Here is a 19762-nt window from a genome sequence, read left to right as displayed (position 1 = left end):
AACCCACCTAAAAAAGACCTAAGCATGGCTCCATGTGGTAGCCTAGTGGCTAAAGTCCTCGCCTTGCTTGCACCAGGATCCCATATGGGTACCAGTTACTGACCTGGCTGCTCCACTTCTCATCCAGCTTCTGTGTTATGGCTTGGGAAAGCAATTGAGGATGGTGAAAAGCCTTGGGACTCTGTACCCATGTGGTAGACTCAGAGGAAGCTTCTGGCTCCTGGCTTTGGATCAGCTTAGCTCTGGCCTTTGTAGCCATTTGGGGAGTGAACCAGTGGATGGAAGATTCTTCTCTCTCTTTCTCTCTGTAAATCTGACTTTCTGATAAAAATAAATCTTAAAAAGACAGGCAGGCAGGCCTGAGCAATCCAGGGATAGCTTTTCTCAAGCTGAGGAGATCTGGAGGGATGCAGTCCGTGACCTTGGGATTCATTTGCCTTTGGCTTCTGCATCCTTAGTACGCTGCTTTTGACCTCATGGTCACCATATGACTGCTGTCGTTCTAGGCATCATGTCTGAATCCCAGGCAGGAAAGACTGGAAAGGGGTTCAAAACATAGGTCAGAAAGGCCAACCGTGACTTCTTGGTCAGTCAGTACACCTCCCTCATTGTCCGACCCACGTCATGTGGCCGCTGGTGGCAGGGCTGGCCTGAGGGCTTTCACTGAGTGGCTTATCCAGAACTGTTAAAGGCTGATTCTTGGCAATGTGTCCTCATTTTTGTTTCTGCCTGTGTTAATGACGTACCTTGGATGTTTCTCAGTATGTGTGATGTCTTTGGTTCAAGGGGAGGTTTTCATCAAGTTGAGGAGTTACCTGTCTCGTCTCCACGGCTGATTTATTGGGGTGGCTTTTGAATGTGGTCGGATGTTGTTTTGGCGTCTGTTTGAATTGCTATGCTGCTGTTATACCTGTTGATGTGGTGTGGGCGTAGATTACCTACTGGTAATCCCTTCACAATTTCCTGCTCATATTCCTGGGACAAACTATTTTTGGTTGTGATGGGTGGTGGTTTAAATCCCTATTAAATTTAGTTTCTTGTAGTTGTTTTTTTTTTTCCAGTTTTTTCTGTCTCATTTGAAGTGAAATGGCTTCATGGTACTCTGTGTCTGTGGTCTTGTCCAATTTTAGGCTAGTTCTGTCGAATGCATTGCCATCTATCCTTTCTTCTACCTTCTTAACTACCAGTTTATTTAAGGTAGTAATAATGCTGTCCTTTGAACGTTTGAAAGAATCTACTTGGTGAGTGTGTGGAGGTTGACACTCTTTAAAAAAGTGGATCCTTTTGTGATGGCTTTCAAATGTTTTTCCATGGGTATTGTCCTGTTTTGTGTTTCTGGTTCTTTTCTTTGTCTTGGCATCAGCTTTGGCAGTCTAATATTTTCTAGCAAATCACTTAGGAATTGCAGCTCAAGTGCATGTGGTGGTTCGTTTCTCTCTCTCTTTCTTCTCTCTCTCTGCCCCCCACCTCCTTGGGTTTTGAGTTCTTTTTCCTTTAGTTCTCCTAGTCGGGATGAATTACTCTCTTCTTGGGCATTGCTAGCACCTGGCTGATGTGAGTCCTGACTGTGCGTAGGTCTGCTACGCTGATGGCTGGAGACACTCAGGTTGCTCTGCCTGCCCATGCTTTGCTTCTTTCACGGGTCTGCCTGGTACTGGGTGCCCCCTGGCTGCTCAGGCCTTGTGTGTCCCACCAGTGTTCTCTGAAGTGTGTTTGCCGTCTTGTGCACTGGGTGTTGATGGCGGCTGGTGCTTTGACCTGGGGACTCAATCGAGAGGGATGCAGCTCCAGGTTTGGGTTCCTAGGAGGCACGCTCCATGGGGAAGCCTACGGACTGAAGCAGTGCGGTGATTCGCTGGGTGTGTGAGCTGCAATAGGCGACCTGGATGGCGTCCAGTGCTTTGATGTTGCAGGGGTGGAAGCAGCGAGGGACCCTGCCACCCTAGAGTAGTTGGGTGTGAGAGCTGGCTTGGAGCCCTTCTTGGGCCTCGTACTGCAGCCTCAGGCTGTTCTTGAAGCTGCTGCGGCATGTGCTTGGCCAGCTTGCAGAGCCACAGCCCCTGTGCCAAGAAACAACAACCTGGCCCGGGCAGAGGCGAGAGGGGAGAGTTGTTCACATCTCTGCTTCATATCCACGTGCAGCCGCCACTTGGATTTCGGGACTTTCTCTGTCGTCTTCTGAGCTAGCTAGTGGCGGTCCATCACCAGGCCATTTCCATTATCCATGCGGAGTGGGTGGGTTTGGCAGAAGTGCTGTGTTTCTACTGGGTCACATGAGCTCATTTTGCATTTGTGTTGGGATCCTGTTTTGTCTCATTTTAGAGCTCACAGGTGTTCTGTGCAGGATGGGGAGCAGGTGGACAGTTCAGCTATCCTGGCGATTCCCTGAGTCAAGGGCATGATGGCTGAGTGACAGACAAGTGTCAGTGAGGACACCGTCAGGCTTGTGTCTGTCACTGGAGATGGCTTTCTAGGTGGCCCGGGACTGTCCTGGGAGAAGCACCTGGGCATTTTTGGGGGTTGTTGTTGCGTGAGACAGTGAGTATCCAGTGTTCCTGTGGAAGGAACACATCCCTGCCCTCAGATAATGTCTTCCCAGGGGAAATGTCAAATGTAATTGTCAAAGGAGCCTCCCTCTTGAAATATTTGACTCAGAAATGTTGGCTGTTTGAAGTGCTACGTTTTCACATCTTCCTTGGGGAAGCACATGCTGAGTCTCTTTTCTCCAGGTTACTTTTAAGATGTGTGTGTTTAATGTCTCATTTGGGCTCAGGTTTCTTGCTGCGTGTAGCTCGGGGACAGCACTGCTCTCCCCAGGTTGGTCAACGCCCCTCATGCCAGGTACCTGCCAGACCAGTTTATGGGTGCCCACTGCTGTGTCCCCTCTGTGTGCATGGTTCCTCTCTCTGTCATCGGGAATTTTGTCAAAGCACACCACCAGACATGCTCTGTGTTTCTTTAGCATCTCGCAAAGTGCTTGATACGTAGTAGGTGTTTGTTAAAAACAGGTAGACTTGGCCCCCCCAATCCCCCGCAAGGATTTTAGAGGAGAGCTGAAGAGTTGGATGTGTTGGAAAGGAAACCCCCCAGTGAGCTCTTCTGGGTCCTGGCTGTTCAGGTTAGAGTTCTCTTGAACAGGTGTTTCTGTGTCTGCTGAATAGTCTCCAGGTCTGTGAAATTCCTGCTAGAAGTCCTGCACTGACTGGAAGGTGGGGAGGCCATCCCTGACTAGTCCCTTGGGGTTGGTGAAGGGCCTTGTAACCCCCAGGGGTGTGACCCCGTTGGGTCCCATCTTTGCTTTGAAGGGAGGAGGTGTTCTTGGAACTCAACATATAGTGCATTCGGCTTGTTGGGGAAGGCGCTGTTCAGTGAAGTTCAACTTGCAATCAGGCGGGCATCTTACACAGTGCATCCAACAAGCCAGTTGCACAGGGACATCTGATCGGTCCTAGTCAGATGGCAAGGTTTATTGTTCAAAAATTTTAAATTTTTCTCTGAAAGCATGGGAGAGGATGCCTCCAAATGGAAACCAAGTGGTTTTAGAGGCCAAGGAATAGTGCAGATGTTTGGAAACCTGAACGTCATACACCATTCTTACGTTCTTACGACTGGATTGACTGGTCCATGGTGTTTTAAGATGCGGTGACAGGTGCATGTGCAGTTGCTCTTCCTGGGGTGGTCCTTGTGGGATCCAGGGTGAGGCTGTCTCTGAACCGGGGTTGAGTCCTCCTCCACTGCACTGGGGGAGTGCTGATGGCCTCAACAAGTCACAATTCCAAAACAGTGCCCCAGTTTCACAAAGATAAAGGATGATCTCCTGGGGAGACAACTTGTACCTAAAAAATAAGAGCTTCCAAGACACACATTTCCACCTTACAAACAATGGGTAATTTTCCTGGTTTTCAGTTTTGGCTCCAGCAGCCTCTATGATAGATCTTAAATATGTTTATCACAGCTGGAGAAATGTTTTATTGTCATCCTTGTTTATCATAATATGCCACCTACTCCGCGCGTGTCTTACGGATGCACTCTTTTTTTTTTGGGGGGTGCTTCTTAGAAAGGAGAACTGAGAGTGAGGGCTTTGAATATCAGCAGCATCTAGAAATTGAAACGGGGGAAAAAAAAAGCAGCGCATACTTAGCCAGGACTGCTCACAGGTTATAGTCCCACCTGGGGTGGCAGCTTGCCTGCTGTGGTGTATTGAATAATGCTTAGTACTTCCTACCACCCTCAGTGAGGGGGCTTCTCAACGGCCTTTTCTGACTGTTTTACAAACATCAGGGAAGCTTACGCAGATGGAGATACAGGCCATTCTCTGCTTCCTTTTTTTGTGGTGGAGGGCTTGCCTTTGGGGTGTTGCCCTTGAGGGAGAAGGGGGGGGGGAATTGAGGTGCGGCTGAGGCTGAGGGAACTCATCTGGGGTCTGGTGCCAGGCAGCTTGGGCTTGCCTTTCTTCCAGCGCTGACATTTAGTGACTGTGATATGGGGCAAATTCTTTCAGTCTCTCTAAGCCACAAATGTTTGGGAAACACAGTGGGCCATTTGGCTCCATATCGCAGCGCGCCTTCTGCGCACCACGCTCTCTGTCCCTGGTGCTGTGTCTTTACGTTCAGCCAAGCTGAGATAAAAAATAGTCTCCTTAAAAAAGGGTGTGTGTGTGTGTGTGTGTGTGTGTGTGTGTGTGAGTGTGTTGAATATGTAAGACTTGGTGCATGTCATTATTCCTGAAACAATACCATTTCACAACGGGTTCCTTCGTGCTTACATCTTATTAGGCATTAAAAGTAATTCAGGGATGATTTAAAATCCATGGAAGGATGTGCGTAGGTTCTGTGCAAATACATGGCTGTTTTATAAACGGGATGAGCATCTGTGGATTCTGGTATCCGTGGGGAGTCCTGGAAACCATCTCCCTTGGATACTGAGGGACAACTGTATACCCTGCTTTTCTTCTGAACCTCCAAGCTTGAGGTCATCCCTGCATTGATGTGCTGGGCTTTCCCATCCTGCCCCGCCACTCTTCACATTGGCTAATGTTGTCTGAGAGCTGCAAATGTGTTTCAGTAATATCTGATGCCAACCCTAATGGGGAAGGTCAATTTTATGGGCCCAAATCCTGTTTATAGAGCTAATTGGAAAGCTGTTGTTGTTGTCAGTTTCTTCGCCATCCCATGCTGAGTGTACTTGGGGTTAAATTTGCAGTGGAGCTCTTGGCTTTCAGGGAGGTTGGGGCTGTATTTGCATTTTCGGTAGCATCCTCTTGATTTCTGGGAAGTGTCTGGAATTGCAGACTGGACGCTGGCCTCAGTGGGGGTGTGCTGCATTCCTTACACCCTCTGGGTCCTTGCTGGGCCAGGGAACCGGCACCAGCTTCCTTTGGAGTCAGTTGGAAGTGTGTGTGTTTGGTGGTGGGGAGGATCTGCCTCTTCCTTCACCCTCTCTTTTTCTTCCCTCTGGACTTCTCTTCAATGGCTCAGCATCAGGACTTGTTCCTGGCTAGCTCGGGCCTGTTGTCTATCCAAAATCCCACCTGTGCCTCCCCCAAATGACTGCCAAAGGTGGAATGAGTGTGTATGAGCCAGCATTCCAGTGGTGGCATGATCGGTCCATCCAGGGATGGCCGCACAGCCGGGCCACCCACTCCTACAGGCTCAGGCAGTAGATCAGGATGCTGGTGTCCACAACCACCTTGACCTTAATCTTCAAGCAGTGACAGACAGTGATATCCATGGGCACTTTCTAAAAAATAAAAATCTGACTGTGCTCAAATATACGTAGCAGATAAACTACTGAGTAAACTTCTGAGTGTCCAGTTTGATGGCGGCGAGGACACTGCCCTTGCTGTGCAACCATGGCCACCATCAGTGTCCAGAGCTCTGTCACCTTGGTGTTGTCCCATCACTCCGTTGGGAGGTTGACTCATCTGGGTATCCCATTGGGCGTGAGTCCTTCTGACTGGTATGTTCCACCTGGCATCATGTTCTCAGGGTGCATCCAGCTGGTAGCCCATGTCAGACCTTCCTTCCATCTTAGTGCTTACTAATATTCTAGAAACTGTCTGCCGTGTGTGGGACACACGACCCTCACTGCCTGGTATGCAGTCCTTACATGTTTATTTATTGGGGACATGAATATTTATTGGGGACAATTGGGCTGTTCTTCCTATGAGGAAGGCTTTTGTGGACATGAGTGGGCAAGTCTCTCTTTAAGTTCCCACTCCAGTTCTTTGCGAAGTCTACCCAGAAGTGGAATGGCTGGCTCCTATAGTCAAAGTATTTTTAGTTTTTGGAGAAACTCCCGTTCTGTTTTTTGTGTGGATTCAGGGCGCTAGTTTCTCTGTACTTGTGCTGATGGTTACTGTTTTCTGGTTCTTTGTGTGTGTTTTGGACCAGAGGCTTCTTTTGGAGTCTTCTTTGTGGGTTCAGAGGCCCCAGGGTTTGGGCAATCCTCTGCTGCTTTCCCAGGTGCATTCGTAGGGAGCTGGAACAGAAGTGGAACAGCTGAGACTCAAACCAGCGCCTGTATGGGTGCCAGCCGTGGAGGTGGTGGCATTGCTCAGTGTGCTACAGCAGTGGCCCCTAACGTTCTGTGTGGATTCTTAGCTGTCCTGACGGAGAAAGGTGATGCTTCACTTTGATTGAGGGCACGTGTGAGTTTTAGTCATTTCAGCTTTCTGCATTCTTTTTACTCACTGTGTGTTGAGCACTGTCCAGAGACCTTGCTGTCCCTTTAAAAGGTGGCTGTGTAGGTGCTTTTGCTTGTTGATGAGTAGGATTCTAGGGTATGCATTCACGGATGAGTTGTCACGGGGCAGAACCGTGGGTATTGGGATGTTGCCTCTAGGGTGGCAGTGTGTGTCTGCCAAGTGTAGGAGAGGCACTGGTGCTTGGGGTCACCAGATATGTATTTTTTTTGTTTGTTTTGATTTTATGTCAAAAATACTTTAGTGTGTTTACCATACCCTGGAAACTGTAATGCAGAATGGTCGTGAGAACAGGGCTCTCCAGTAAGAGTCTAGAAACATCTATGTAGTAGCAAGCTCTAAGGAAGATACAAACCTGGTAGAGGTGCCCCCTGAGGACTCGGCACAGCCACCTGGCCATGCTGACTTCCACCACAGGCTGCAGCGCTTGCAAGGACAATGTGTTCCATTTCTCATGGACTCGTGCTAACTGCTTGATGGTGGGGACGCTGGCAGCCATTCCCCTTCAGGGAGGACTTCTGTTCCTACTGCTTCCTGTCGCTTGGAGAGTCCCCCAGTGGCTCTCCTCTGAAAGCAGACAAACTCAGTTTTCAGAGCCTCTCCTTCGCCCCTTAACTCCATCCACTGTCTTCCCGAGGCGTAGTCAGGACTCTGTGTGTGTGTGTGTGACAGCCATGGCACCCCATCATCACATACAGAAATTATATCCAATTAAATCTCCTAAGTCTTTTTCACACCTCCTACATTTGTGCAATTTTTTTTTTGCACCCAAGTGTCCAAATAGCATTATTTCCTCTCTATTGCAATTCCAATCTGTTGATCTTTTTAGCTCTTGACTGTGTCATTCAGACTGTGTACCGTCTCTCTTGGAAACTTGGTCCTTCTTGGATGAAAGAAACACCATTTCAGTCTGCTGTTGATGGAGTGATTGAGTGAAATGCCGAAGCCCTCTCCTTGGGCACTTCATGAGCTGACACTTTGGTGGGGCTCTCAGACACCAAGCTACTTACATGTAGTTCAGATTTCTTTACTCTGTCAACCAGAATCTGATGAGATTTTTAACAAGGCACTGAATATGGAGTATGTTTCTTGCAGTCAAGCCATTAAAAAAAATCAAGCAAACAAACATCGCAGGTTCTCCTGGCTAGAGATTCACTTTGCAGTAGTGCTTTCCTTCAGGCTCCACTTTTGGCTGACCAGGTTGCTAAGGAGCAGGTGTGACACTTGGCCCTCACCTGGAGTAGGGAGGGTTCTTCCAGGGAATCAGGATGGTGGGATGGGGTGCACAGGTTTTAAGATTTCTTCTGCTGGCAGGATGCTGGGCCTGGTTCTACGGGGCTGAGGTCTGGGCTGCGGAGGGAGGTTCCAGTGGCTGAAATGGAGAAATCCGAAGTGCCACGGATACCTGCCTTGTTTAGGTCAGCATCACAGATGGCTCCGGTGAAAAAGTCAGCGATGCAGGAACTCCAGCGGGAGACGTTTTAGCTACCAGGCTAAACACCTGCCCCAAAGTTTCCCCATTGTTAATTGGCAGGTCAAGATCTAAGCAGTCCTTGGCTATTTTGTAGCACTGTTGCATTGTTCCCAGTATTTCCCTGGCATTGTATGAGGGCTTGGAGTTTTAGATGAGGTTTAGATACTTGCCAGACATGGCTCTGGCAAGAACATTTTCCATGTTCAAATTACACTTAGTTTTTTTTTTTTTTTAAAGATTTATTTTTATTATTTTTTCATTGGAAAGGCGGATATACAGAGAGGAGAGACAGAGAGGAAGATCTTCCGTCTGATGATTCACTCCCCAAGTGAGCACAACGGGCCGATACTATGCCGATCCGAAGCCAGGAGCCTCTTCCGGGTCTCCCACGCGGGTGCAGGTTCCCAAAGCTTTGGGCTGTCCTTGACTGCTTTCCCAGGCCACAGGCAGGGAGCTGGAAGGGAAGCAGGGCTGCCGGGACCAGAACCGGCGCCCATATGGGATCCCAGGCGTGCAAGGCGAGGACCTTTAACCACTTGCGCCACCGCGCTGGGCCCTACACTTAGTTTTTAATTTCTGTTCTCAAAATCATCATCTGTGTAATGGAAATCCCTTCCATTCTTATGAATTGCCCTGTTTAACTGAATGTGTCAGGTGGCCATGGCTGCTGTGAGAGCAATGTGCATATACAGTGTAAACACATTCTCATTGACACATAAAGATAAAAAGCTTAACATGAGAGTGTCTGTTTACACTTCACACAGGCAGTTCTGCTCTAACCAACTCCAGTATCAGTGGTGTTTGTTGTCATAACACCGTCTTTCTTTCCCCTCTCCTGACTGAATTTTTTTTTGGGGGGGGGAGGGGGGATTAGTTGCAGTCTACTGTAGGATAAAGTTTAGGGAAAACCTACCTGGTCCTTGGGTGCATATTGCTTCAGACCCAGAAGGGCTGTAGATTGGGCAGCCATTGGAGGACCATGTGATCCGGGGAGGACCATCTCTGCCTTCCCATTCTTGTATCTGCTGTGTGTGCCTCAGGCATGGCTCCCATGGCTGCTTTATTCTCTGGTAGAGCAAAGATAAGATTAATACGTAAGTAGGGGACCCCATATCACAGTGCAGTGGTTAACCTGTGCTTGCAATGCTGGCTGGCATTCCCTGTCAGTCCTGGTTTGAATCCCAGCTACTCAGCTTCCCATCCTGCTTCCTACTAAGGCACCTGGGAGGCAGCAGAAGACAGCCCATTGTTTGGAGTCTGGATTTGGTTTGGCTCAGCTCTGACTGTTGGAGCCGTTTGAAGAGTGACCCATCAGGTGGAAAATCTCTGTTCCCACTCTCTGATGCTGAAACTTTCAAATTAACCACACTACAGGTGTGGGTCTAGAGGTGGGCTGAGTTAGGTAAGGTTGTCAAAGGATTTTTCCTGGGGCAGTGGATCTCAGAGGGTGGAGCCTACACCGGCAGAACCAGTGTGTTGGAGGGCGGCCCTAAGCAGAAGCACGCTGTCTTCCAAGCCCTCCCGAGGTTCTGAGGTGTGCAGAATCCAGTGCTGAGTTACGGGCAAGAGGACGTTGGTCTCCTGCATGCCTGTCTCCGTTTGCTTACTCTGCCTGCTTCTGCCCTGGGCTTCTTGCCCTGGGGTGTGTGTGTGCTGAATGCCTCAGGCTGCCTCCCAGGCCCTTCCTGGCCAGCCTCTCTTAGGGGTTTCCTCTAGATGAGGGTTGGGGAAAGGGGACCCTCAGTGTCCTTTTCACTCCCTGGGGCCTCCCCGTTAACCTGTTCACTTTTATTTCATTTAATGTGCCACTTGCTGGAGAGGTGGTTGCTGTGTCCCCCTTGTGTGAAATGCACTTATACATTAAACCTCTTCTAACCTCTTAAATGATTTTGACTTTCATGGAGCGAGACTATCTGGCTTAGGGTTTCTGCTCTACTGAATTATTGATTGCAAAGAATTCATTTTAGGAGGAGTTGAAGGACTATGGTAAACCGCTGGCGGAATTGGCATTGTGAATAACAAGCCCAGAGGTTTGGTGACGTTTGCCTTGTGCTGTAAGAACTGGAGGTGATGGCAGGTCCGCGGCTGTGTTTTTACCTTTACCTCCTGAATTTCACTTCCCAATTTGTTTCCAACGATAAGCTAGGACTATCCCATCTTTTTAGTAATGAGTTGACTATGTTAGGAAACATTGTAATTGTGTGACTATCCTTTATGGTATTCTTGCAGGGTTATTAACAGAAGGATAATGGGTGATTAGCTAATCTTGCCCCTTGGTTTATGTCGCAACACTCTGGAGCAATAGAATGGGTGGGTCTTTGCCCCCGTGGTTAGTGATTCTAACAGTTCTGCTGTTGACTATAAGACAACAGCTCTTACCTGACTGTCCTGTCAAGGGAAAGCAGCCGTATGCAGGTGAAGGAAGAAGCCAACTTAGAGATGGCGAGGGCGGGAGCTGGCAGCTTGCACTCCAGGTTGCCCAGTGGCATCCTGCTCTTGTCATTTCTGCAGACCCCCAGGTTGTGTCTGATGTGGAACACACAATCACTTCTCTTCCCCGACACCAGATGCATGGCTTGGGGGGTTTTCTTGGCTTGGTGTTTCCCATGATCTCTTCCTTTCTTACCAGTTCTTGGAATTTATTTTCCAAATCCCTGAAGCAAGTTTATGCCATTCACTTTAGTTCTTAGAGATTCTGTATTTTGAGCTTTGAAAAAGTAACTAGGAGTTCTTTTGAAATCAGTGTTTGTCTGCTTGGAATGTATTATGTCAGTGGTGTCACTAGGAGAAGTAAGTTCTGTCCCTGGTACCAAGCCACCACCCAGCGCTCCCGTACGCCACCCTCACCTCCAGCCTCTGTGTCGGTGCTGCCGGGGGCTCTCTGGCTTGGGGGTACTCTTGCCCTTCTCCCTGCTTCCTTCCACAGTGCTCTGTGAGCCAGCTTGGGATCTTGCCTTCCAAAGTTTTTGTCCCCCTTCCCTCCCCGCCACCACCCCAGCTCTGGTGTTTTGAAGAGGGGGAAATGAGGTTTTGAAATTTCCTTTCAGTCACCCAGGCATAGCAGCACAGAGAGCGTCCCTTCGTGGTGAGGCACATCCGACTCTTTCCCATCTAGGGCTTCTTTTTTCTGTACGCTGTGTTATCATTCGCAGCCCAGCTTCGTGTTCTTTTTTTTCCTGTTTCACTCACAGAGCATCCTGGGGACCAGCAGCGTCAGTCACAGAATCCAGAACAGCTGGTGGCTGCTCCTGGCTTCAGCACTGGTGGCTTGGGTTGTCTCCTTTTCCGGAACACGTGGGCAGTTCCTTCCGACTTTGTTTCTTTTCTTCTATAAGTGAGGGGAAGTGTGAAAGACAGAGACTGCCCTTTCATTTGAAGGAACTACCGCTTGTTACGTTGTGGAGCAGGGCTTCCGTTAACGGGGTGCTGTGTGCCGGCCAAGCAGAGGAGCCAGTTTGCCTGCCTCCGGCGCTTTTGTTGGAAACAAAATGCGGCCACTGGAGCTATGTGTCTTGGTGCTCATCCTTTGGGTACCAGTGTGAGCTCTTGGAAATGGTAGCGGACTAACTGTTGCCTAACGCTTTATCATATAATTGAATGTGGATTGCATTCAAATACTACTCTGTAAAAGCTTATTATTTAAGAGCAAATTCTTACACTTCACTTTTAATAGGAAAGGATGACCAAGTTTTCGGTCCGGTCCTAGGACTCCCTACCTCTCCCTCTACCCCTTAAGCCTCAGGACCCTCAGCTCTACGGATGTTGATTCAATGACCAGAGCTGGGTGAGGAGGAGAAGGACAAGTGAGAGATGAGAAAACGTGGAGAAGGAGCTAAGGGAGACAGCTGGGGATATTGGAAACTAAGGGATATTTTCTTCTTTGAGATTCATGTATTTAAAAGGTTTAGATAAGTCTTTGACCTACTGTTTCACTGCACAGATGGCCACAATGGCCAGAACTATGCTAGACTGAAGCCAGGAATTTCTGGATCTCCCATGTGGCTGCAGGGGTCCAAATACTTAGCCTATCCTCCACTGTTTTTCCAGGGAGCTGGAACAGAAGTGGAACAGCTGGAAGGTGGACTGGCACCCATTTTAGATACCCGTGTGGCCGGTATTGTCCCAACCTACTAAGCCCCAGTGTGGCCCTTGGGCAGAGCTTTGAGAAGGGGACCTTGGCATCAAGAGCTCCGTGGCAGGGGAATGAGGCAGATCAGAGAATTTCACTCTTCTCAGTGGGTCCCATTCAGCACTCTGCAGCTGCCTGCCACTGCCGAGGTTGAACCAGGCTAATGCCAGGAGCTCAGTTCAGGTCTCCCCTGTTGGTGAGGGACGGGACCCATCACCCTTGCCTCCCAGATGGGTGCTAGAGGGAAGCTGGAGATGGAAACAGAGCTGCACTTGAACCCAGATATTCTGATAAGAGATGTGTATTTCCCAAGTGGAATCTTAATTGTTAGACCAAGTATGCTTCATGGCATGGTTTGGAAAGCTTTATCATCATTTTTAGAGACTTATTTGAAAGGCAGAGAGAGAGAGACACACACACACAGATTGAGGTATTTTCCATCTGCAAGTTTTCTCCCCAAATGGATGCCTAAGTTGGGGTTGTGCTAGGTGAAAGCCAGAAATCAAGAACTCCATCTGGGTCTCCTTTATTGGTGGCAGAGACCCAAGTACTTGGCCATTCATCATTGCTTTCCCAGGTGCATTAGCAGGGGCTGGATCCAGCCGGGACTTGAACCACCAGTCTCGGGATAGTGACACTGCAAGCACCAGGCTACCCCTGTGTACCACCAGACAGGTCCCTAAGAAACTCTGACAGGGGGCTGGACATCGTTCAGTCTTTAGGCTCATCACCAAGGGTTACCCTGTTTTTATTTTTGGTTTTGGTATATGAATAGAACTTTTAGAAATAAACCAAGGTCTTCCAGTATTGAGGGAATTTCGTCAAAAGCCTTTGAAATCTACAGGTGCCCAGCTGTTTGGCTCATAGGGGTTCACCCTGAGAAATGGTCCTGGTTGGCCCAGCTGTTTGGCTTATAGGGGTTCACCCTAAAAAACGGTGCTGGGGCCCGGCGCGGTGGCACAGTGGTTAACGTCCTCGCCTTGCACGCCTGGGATCCCATATGGGTGCCAGTTCAATCCCGGCAGCCCCGCTTCCCTTCCAGCTCCCTGCCTGTGGCCTGGGAAAGCAGTTGAGGACAGCCCAAAGCTTTGGGACCCTGCACCCGCGTGGGAGACCCGAAAGAGTCTCCTGGCTTCGGACCGGCATAGTGTCGGCTGTTGTGCTCACTTGGGAAGTGAATCATCGGACGGAGGATCTTCCTCTCTGTCTCTCCTCTCTGTATATCCGCCTTTCCAATAAAACAAAAAAAAAAAAAACAAAAAAAAAAAAACAAAACAAAAAACGGTGCTGGTTATCTGTGGAGCGTGCTCATGTTAGTGTTACTTATGATATATAAAATGGGGGGCACTTGAATCGCCCAAATGGGGAGTTGGTTAACAGAAAGTTACCTCTTTTAGGTGATGGTGTTAGTAGAGTGCTTATTGGCTTGCTCAAATGTTCATGTAGAGGCAAGGATGTGTGTTTATAGTAAATATTATGTATTGTCTGGCTTGGTTTACCTTAAAATTGGTGAAGAAAGGATAAGTAGCATTAGTAGTTTTAACAATTACCTCATTGACTATTGTTTTGCTGTCCACCTTTGTATGGGAAGCCTGCTTTCTAGGATAGTCAGAATTGTATGATGCTTCTATTCCTAAGACGTCATTCTTTTTTTTTTTTTTTAACCTGTTAAGTTGCTGTTGGAATCCCCATTCATGCTCCGCCGGGAAGCACACTGCCAGGTTGTGGCTGGGAAGGTGGTGGCACGTGCTTTAGGGTTCCCATTTTCTGGCTTCATTGGCTTTTGCCCAGTGTAGACTGTTGCTTGTCATCCTGGCTGGGTGCGGTGGGCCCTGGGCTTGTGTTCAGGTAGTGGGAGCCAGTGTTAGGTGTCAGAAGAAGAGCCAGCAAGGGCTCCTTGGTGGGGTCAGGCTGGCCTGGGTAGCACCTTCACGTGTGGAGGTGCCCAGTGGCACCTGGCCCCTAACCTTGAGTCTGAATGCTTACAGGGCCCTCCGCTCATGTGGCTGCTGGGAGAGTTGCCCAGTGCTTGGCTCTGCCTTGCAGCTCACTGGTCAGCTGTCCAGAGGTCACCCTGCAGCCCACACACCTCGAGAGAGTCTAATGAAGGACCCGAGTGTTCATTTCTCTCATGATGATGGTCGAAGGGCACTGGGGTGGGCTGAAGAACAGCCTTTGGGTCGTTTCCTGTTCACTAAGACCTGTGTTTCCCTTGTCCCCCTGCCTCCTGCAGTCTGCGGGCCGGGCATCGACATCCGCAATGACTTCCAGCAGCTGAAGCGCCTGGAGAACTGCACGGTGATCGAGGGCTTCCTGCACATCCTGCTCATCTCCAAGGCCGAGGACTACCGCAACTACCGCTTCCCCAAGCTCACCGTCATCACCGAGTACCTGCTGCTCTTCCGGGTGGCCGGCCTCGAGAGCCTGGGGGACCTCTTCCCGAACCTCACGGTCATCCGCGGCTGGAAGCTCTTCTACAACTATGCCCTGGTCATCTTCGAGATGACTAACCTTAAGGACATAGGGCTGCATAACCTGAGGAACATCACCCGGGGCGCCATCAGGATCGAGAAGAACGCCGACCTCTGCTTCCTCTCCACGGTGGACTGGTCGCTCATCCTGGACGCCGTGCCCAACAACTACATTGTGGGGAACAAGCCCCCGAAGGAGTGTGGGGACCTGTGCCCCGGGGTCCTGGAGGGGAAGCCAACATGTGAGAAGACCGCCATCAATAACGAGTACAACTACCGCTGCTGGACTGCCAACCGCTGCCAGAAAAGTAAGTCCACCACTGGCTGCTGCTTCGCCAGTCTGAGCTGCCTCCTCCTGCTCTCCCTGCTCTCCCTCCTCCTCTCCCTGCTTTTCCTCCTCCTCTCCCTGCTCTCCCTCCTGCTCTCCCTCCTGCTCTCCCTCCTCCTCTCCCTCCTCCTCTCCCTGCTCTCCTTCCTCCTCTCCCCCCCTCCCTCCTTTGCCTTTCTCCTTCTCTTTGCTCCTCCCTCTTCCTCAGAACACACCTGCTCCCCTTGTCACATTTAGGTCTGCCAAGCGGCAGAGGCTCCTGGTGGGGTCTTGTTGGCTGTCCTTTGTACCTAAGGACTCTTGGGGTGCAGAATTGAGGCCTTTCTGGTATCCCTCAGGCCTGTTCAAATCCCATATTGGGAATGTTCCACCATGCTCTGTGCCAGGAGCTTGTTGACCTTCCATTTTGCATTTCTGGTTATACCCCGAAGTCCCTAAACCTCAGCAGCAGTCAGGGGCCTTTGTTGTATGGCGGGTCAATGAATGCACTTGGAATATGGTGCAATACAGGAGGAGCAGAGAGTTGATTCAAAGGCACAGTGCTTGGATGTGCAGGTTTACTGGGGAAGATGGTGAGGGGGTGGAGTCCAGCTGGGAGATTTCGGCTTCACTGGGTCTGTGTAGCAGGGTGCCTTCTTAACCCTCCTGGCTTCTGCTACCCTCGATTCCTAAATAGCGTGTGAAAATCACCTGCCGAAGGTACATTGGTCACTGCTTTGGGGCTGAAGTGGTGGTCTTTTGAGGCCTCTTGTTTGCAGTGTGCTGGCTGCCGCCTTTGAAGTACATGCAACCCTTATCTGATGGGGTCCACCTCTTAGGAGCTGGGTTGTTTGGTACTAGAATCTGACTTTAGGCGTTTGCCTCATGGCGCTTGGCAATGTTTAGGTCTGTGGGCCAGCAGGGCTGTGTCCTCACTGGCTAGAAGTCCATGTATAAGCTATAAATAGCTGGTATTTTGTGATTGGCCCAGTTAAAGACCCAGGGAGCCCACATACTCTAGTCAAGAGGAGCCACAAAACCCTGAGTCGGTGGGGCTGGTGGGCTTGCTGGTGCTGGGGACACCTGTGACCCTGGGAAATACATGCTGGGTTTCAAAGATTAGCATTGGGAAAAAAAATCTTGTAAAATAGCTCATTCATAATTTTTGAATCAATTACGTGTTGACACATATAACATTTCAGACGCGTTAGACTCAGCAAAGTGTCCTATTAAATTCAGCTGTGACTTTTTACTTCCTAACACAGCTGACAGCACTGGGAGCTGTGGGTGTGTTCTGTTTTGCCCAGAGGGTGCTGCTATAGAGGTCCCTTCCAGCACCTGGGCAGCTCCCCTTCCAGTCTCTCTGGTCCCTGGCTGCTGCACCTCCTTCACCTGGACACAGGAGCCATTTCAGGAGGGAGGTTCAGGGCAGTGGGTCGGCCATCTGCCATCCGCAGAGTCTGGCATAACATTAAGATGGCTGTTGGGGAAGATGAAGCATAGAGGAACTCTGTCCTTCCACTGAGTGCTGGAGGAGCAGGAAAAGCCTCTGGACATAAAGCTTGGAGTGTGTGTGTGTGTGTGTGTGTGTGTGTGTGTGTGTGTGTGTAGAGCTCTCGGCCTAGTGGGGAGATGGTCAGCTGTGGGTACCCACGTTTCCTTTCTCTTGACCGTCCTGTAGCCTTCTGCAGGGAATGGCAATGTGGTAGACAGTGCTGTGGAGCAAACTCCCACTCTGGGGTGTGCCTGCACACTTACGTGTGTGTCTCCTCTCATGGTTGGAGGGGAGATTTTACACAACCTTCAGTTATTCCTGAAACATGCTTGGCCTTTCAAAGACTTACATATGGCTCAGGCCTCTCCAAAGGAACCTAACTGGTGCCTTCTGACATTTGATGTACTCGGCCCCTTCTCTCTTTTGCTTGTTTGAATCTCTCTTTCTCTCTCTCTCTCTCTCTGAGAGCTACATAGAGAAAACGTATACATGCATCTTGTCTTTCATCTGCTGGTTCACTTCTCTGCCATTGCTGGGGCTGGACCAGGTTGAAGCCAGGACCCGAAGCTCCTTCTTGACAGGAGCCCTGCCACTCACCTGGTTGAGCTCCACCTCCCCTGTGCTGTCCAGGAACCCCAGGGCTGTGCCAAGTTACGGACCTGTCTCCCAGCCCTCGGCTGATTTGCCCTGCTTCCAGGCTGTGCCATCATCCATGTGAGAGTGTAGCATCTGCTGTCCCAGGATCTCACTGTGCAGGACTCACAGTGACCGTGAGTGGAGATGGGACTGTTGTCGCCATCCTTCACCCAATGTCAGAGATGCGAAATGGGGGTGTTCCCTAAGCAGTCACACGGCGACTGCTGCCATGGAGGTTGTGACCCTGGATCACCCCCACTTGTCGTTGGCAAACAGGATCTAGCTCAAGGGGTGTTCTCTCCTCTTGTGCCTTTAGCAGAAGGGGTCAGGGCCAAAGGTGTGCTAGGAAGGGCTGGGGGGCATCCTCCCAAGTGTGCCTGCTCACTGCTGGCCAGCCACAGCCCCTTGTATTGACAACAGAAAAGCATTTCTCTCCCCCTCCCTGATGGGAGGCAGGTGGTGTCAGAAGTTTTTCTTGAAGTTTTTCCTGCTGCTTATCCAGCAGCCCAGGGCAGGGCAGCACTGGCTTCTGCAGAAGTACCCCTTTTGCTTCTTTCCCATGGCTGGGTGTGTGGGGCTAGCCAGGTCAAGGTGGAGGACTTACTATCATCTGCTGACTCGAGGAGGCCATGATTTCTGCTGTGGGGCCCCACTCCCCTGATGGACAATATATGTATTTAGAGATTTATTATTTATTTTTGAAAGTCGGATCTTACATCAACTGGTTCACTAGCCAGAAGTCCGCAGCAGCCAGGGCTAGACCAGGCTAAACCCAGGAACTGGGCGCTTCATCAGACCTCCCCTGTGAGTGTAGGAACCCAAAGATGTGGGCCTTCTTGTACTACTTTCCCAGGCGTGTCGGCAGGGAGCTGGATTGGAAGTGGAGCAGTTTGGATAACAGCACTGCAGGTGGCGACTTAAGCAGCTAAGCTACAGCACTGGCTCCAATAGATAGTATTTTTGATTGAACTTTTTGAACTTATACTACCTGGGCGGCCTGGGCTACTTCTGTTAAACGCTGTAGTGTATGGTACCAGGCTGTGGCCCCTTCAGCCACTGCCCCTCCAGAACTCAAACTAAGTCCTGATAAGAACCTGGAGGGAGAGATGGGCCTGTGACCTTAGAAGGGAAGAAACCTTGGAGGTGGCGGGCTGTGGCTGTGTCTTATTGGTGGGAGCTGGTCCTGCTGCCCTGGGAGGCCCCTGCTCGGTCAGCTGCTCGGTGTGGGTGGGGGTGATCTTTATTTGGCAGGGGGCCGTGTGTCCCTGTGCCTCACTGCCCTGCCTTTTATAGTCAGACTTGGAGGTCATCTTCTGTGCTCCCTCCCGGGCCACGCCTGTTCCCAGGATGCCCTTGTTTCTGGGGGCATCACTCAGCTGACCTTCCCCCTCTGTGGCTTGTGCCTGGTTCCTGAGGAAGACTTTGCTGTTGGCTGATTGTCACTCACCTAACTACGGTGTCATTCTCCTCCTTAGGAAGATAGTGCTAAATCGGGGTCTCCTCTCTGGGACCAGAAAGGCTTTTCATTGGCTTTTGGCTTGAGTTGCCCTTCTAGGTGCTGGGGCTGTCTGTGGGTCCCCCACGTGACCTGGGGGAGCCTGCTGTGCCACCTTCCCGGTTTCCTCTAACTTGCAGGCAGCCGCTTTCCTTGCTGCATTCACTTTCTGAGTGTGTGGGCGCATGGGTCGTCTTGGGCATGCGTGGAAGAGTTCACACGTAAGCTCAGCTGGCCGTGGAGCTGGAAGCCACCCTTGGAGACACACCTTGTTGCAGCATGTGATATGCGCATGCCTGGACTGCTGAAGGAGGGGTTGTCTGGACCCCATGCCAGGTGCAGTGGTCCCCAGCCATGGTGCCCCGTGGGAGCCAGAGGGACAGAAGCTGGGGTGTTTGTGACACACATGCTGTTACACGGCACAGGCTGTTGGAATTGTATTTTAGGTCAGAGCGACAGATATCTTCTGGGTTCATCAACCAGACCCTTTAGTCTGTGCCTGGAAGGTCTGTGCTGCCCGGCCCAAGGGATGTACGTTTTTAAAGTGACGTTCCTGAGGCTGGAGTGTGGCATAGCATGTAAAGCTGCCATTGGCGATGCCGACAAACCACATGGATGCCAATTTGTGTCCCGGTTGTTCCACTTTCAATCCTAATGGCCTGTGAAAACCAGCAGGAGATAGTGTAAGTGTTTGGCCTTCCAGCACCTCCACGTGTGGCAGAAGGAACTAGTTTCAGTCTGGCCTGGCCCTGCATGTTGTGGCTATCTGATGAGTGAACCAGCAGTTGAAAGATCTATCAAATGAATTAATCTTTTTAAATGAGTAGACAGTCCTGTATGGACAAGGGGTGTCCTGTTCAAAGCTGTAAGAACAGCCAGTCCTCAGTCAGGGTGCCGCCACCTTTTTGCCTCAGGTATATCTGCTTATCTCAGTTTCCAGCAGGGACACACGAATGAGGAGGACATGTTGGAAGGCATGGGACAGGTCTCTGAGCACATGCTAGGCTCCTGGTAAATGGAAGTTGAGCTAAGAGCTGCGTTCTGAGGCCATC

General features: G+C 50.3%; 1 protein-coding gene across 2 annotated transcripts in view; it reads left to right on the top strand.

Moving 5' to 3' along the window:
• Positions 1-19762, top strand: part of IGF1R (insulin like growth factor 1 receptor) — a 207737-nt gene that overhangs the window by 22855 nt on the left and 165120 nt on the right. For both annotated transcript variants that reach the window (XM_040969213.1, XM_040969212.1), the window contains exon 2: positions 14540-15085. In XM_040969213.1, the coding sequence (XP_040825147.1) occupies positions 14540-15085 (546 nt within the window). The remainder of the gene's footprint in view (positions 1-14539; positions 15086-19762) is intronic.

This window comes from Ochotona curzoniae, unplaced genomic scaffold, assembly GCF_017591425.1.
Source record: "Ochotona curzoniae isolate NIBS_2020 unplaced genomic scaffold, NIBS_Ocur_1.0 scaffold_4701, whole genome shotgun sequence".
Taxonomy (NCBI): domain Eukaryota; kingdom Metazoa; phylum Chordata; class Mammalia; order Lagomorpha; family Ochotonidae; genus Ochotona; species Ochotona curzoniae.
The sequence above is the reverse complement of the archived record's forward strand: the minus strand, read 5'-3'. Positions and strand labels throughout refer to the sequence as shown.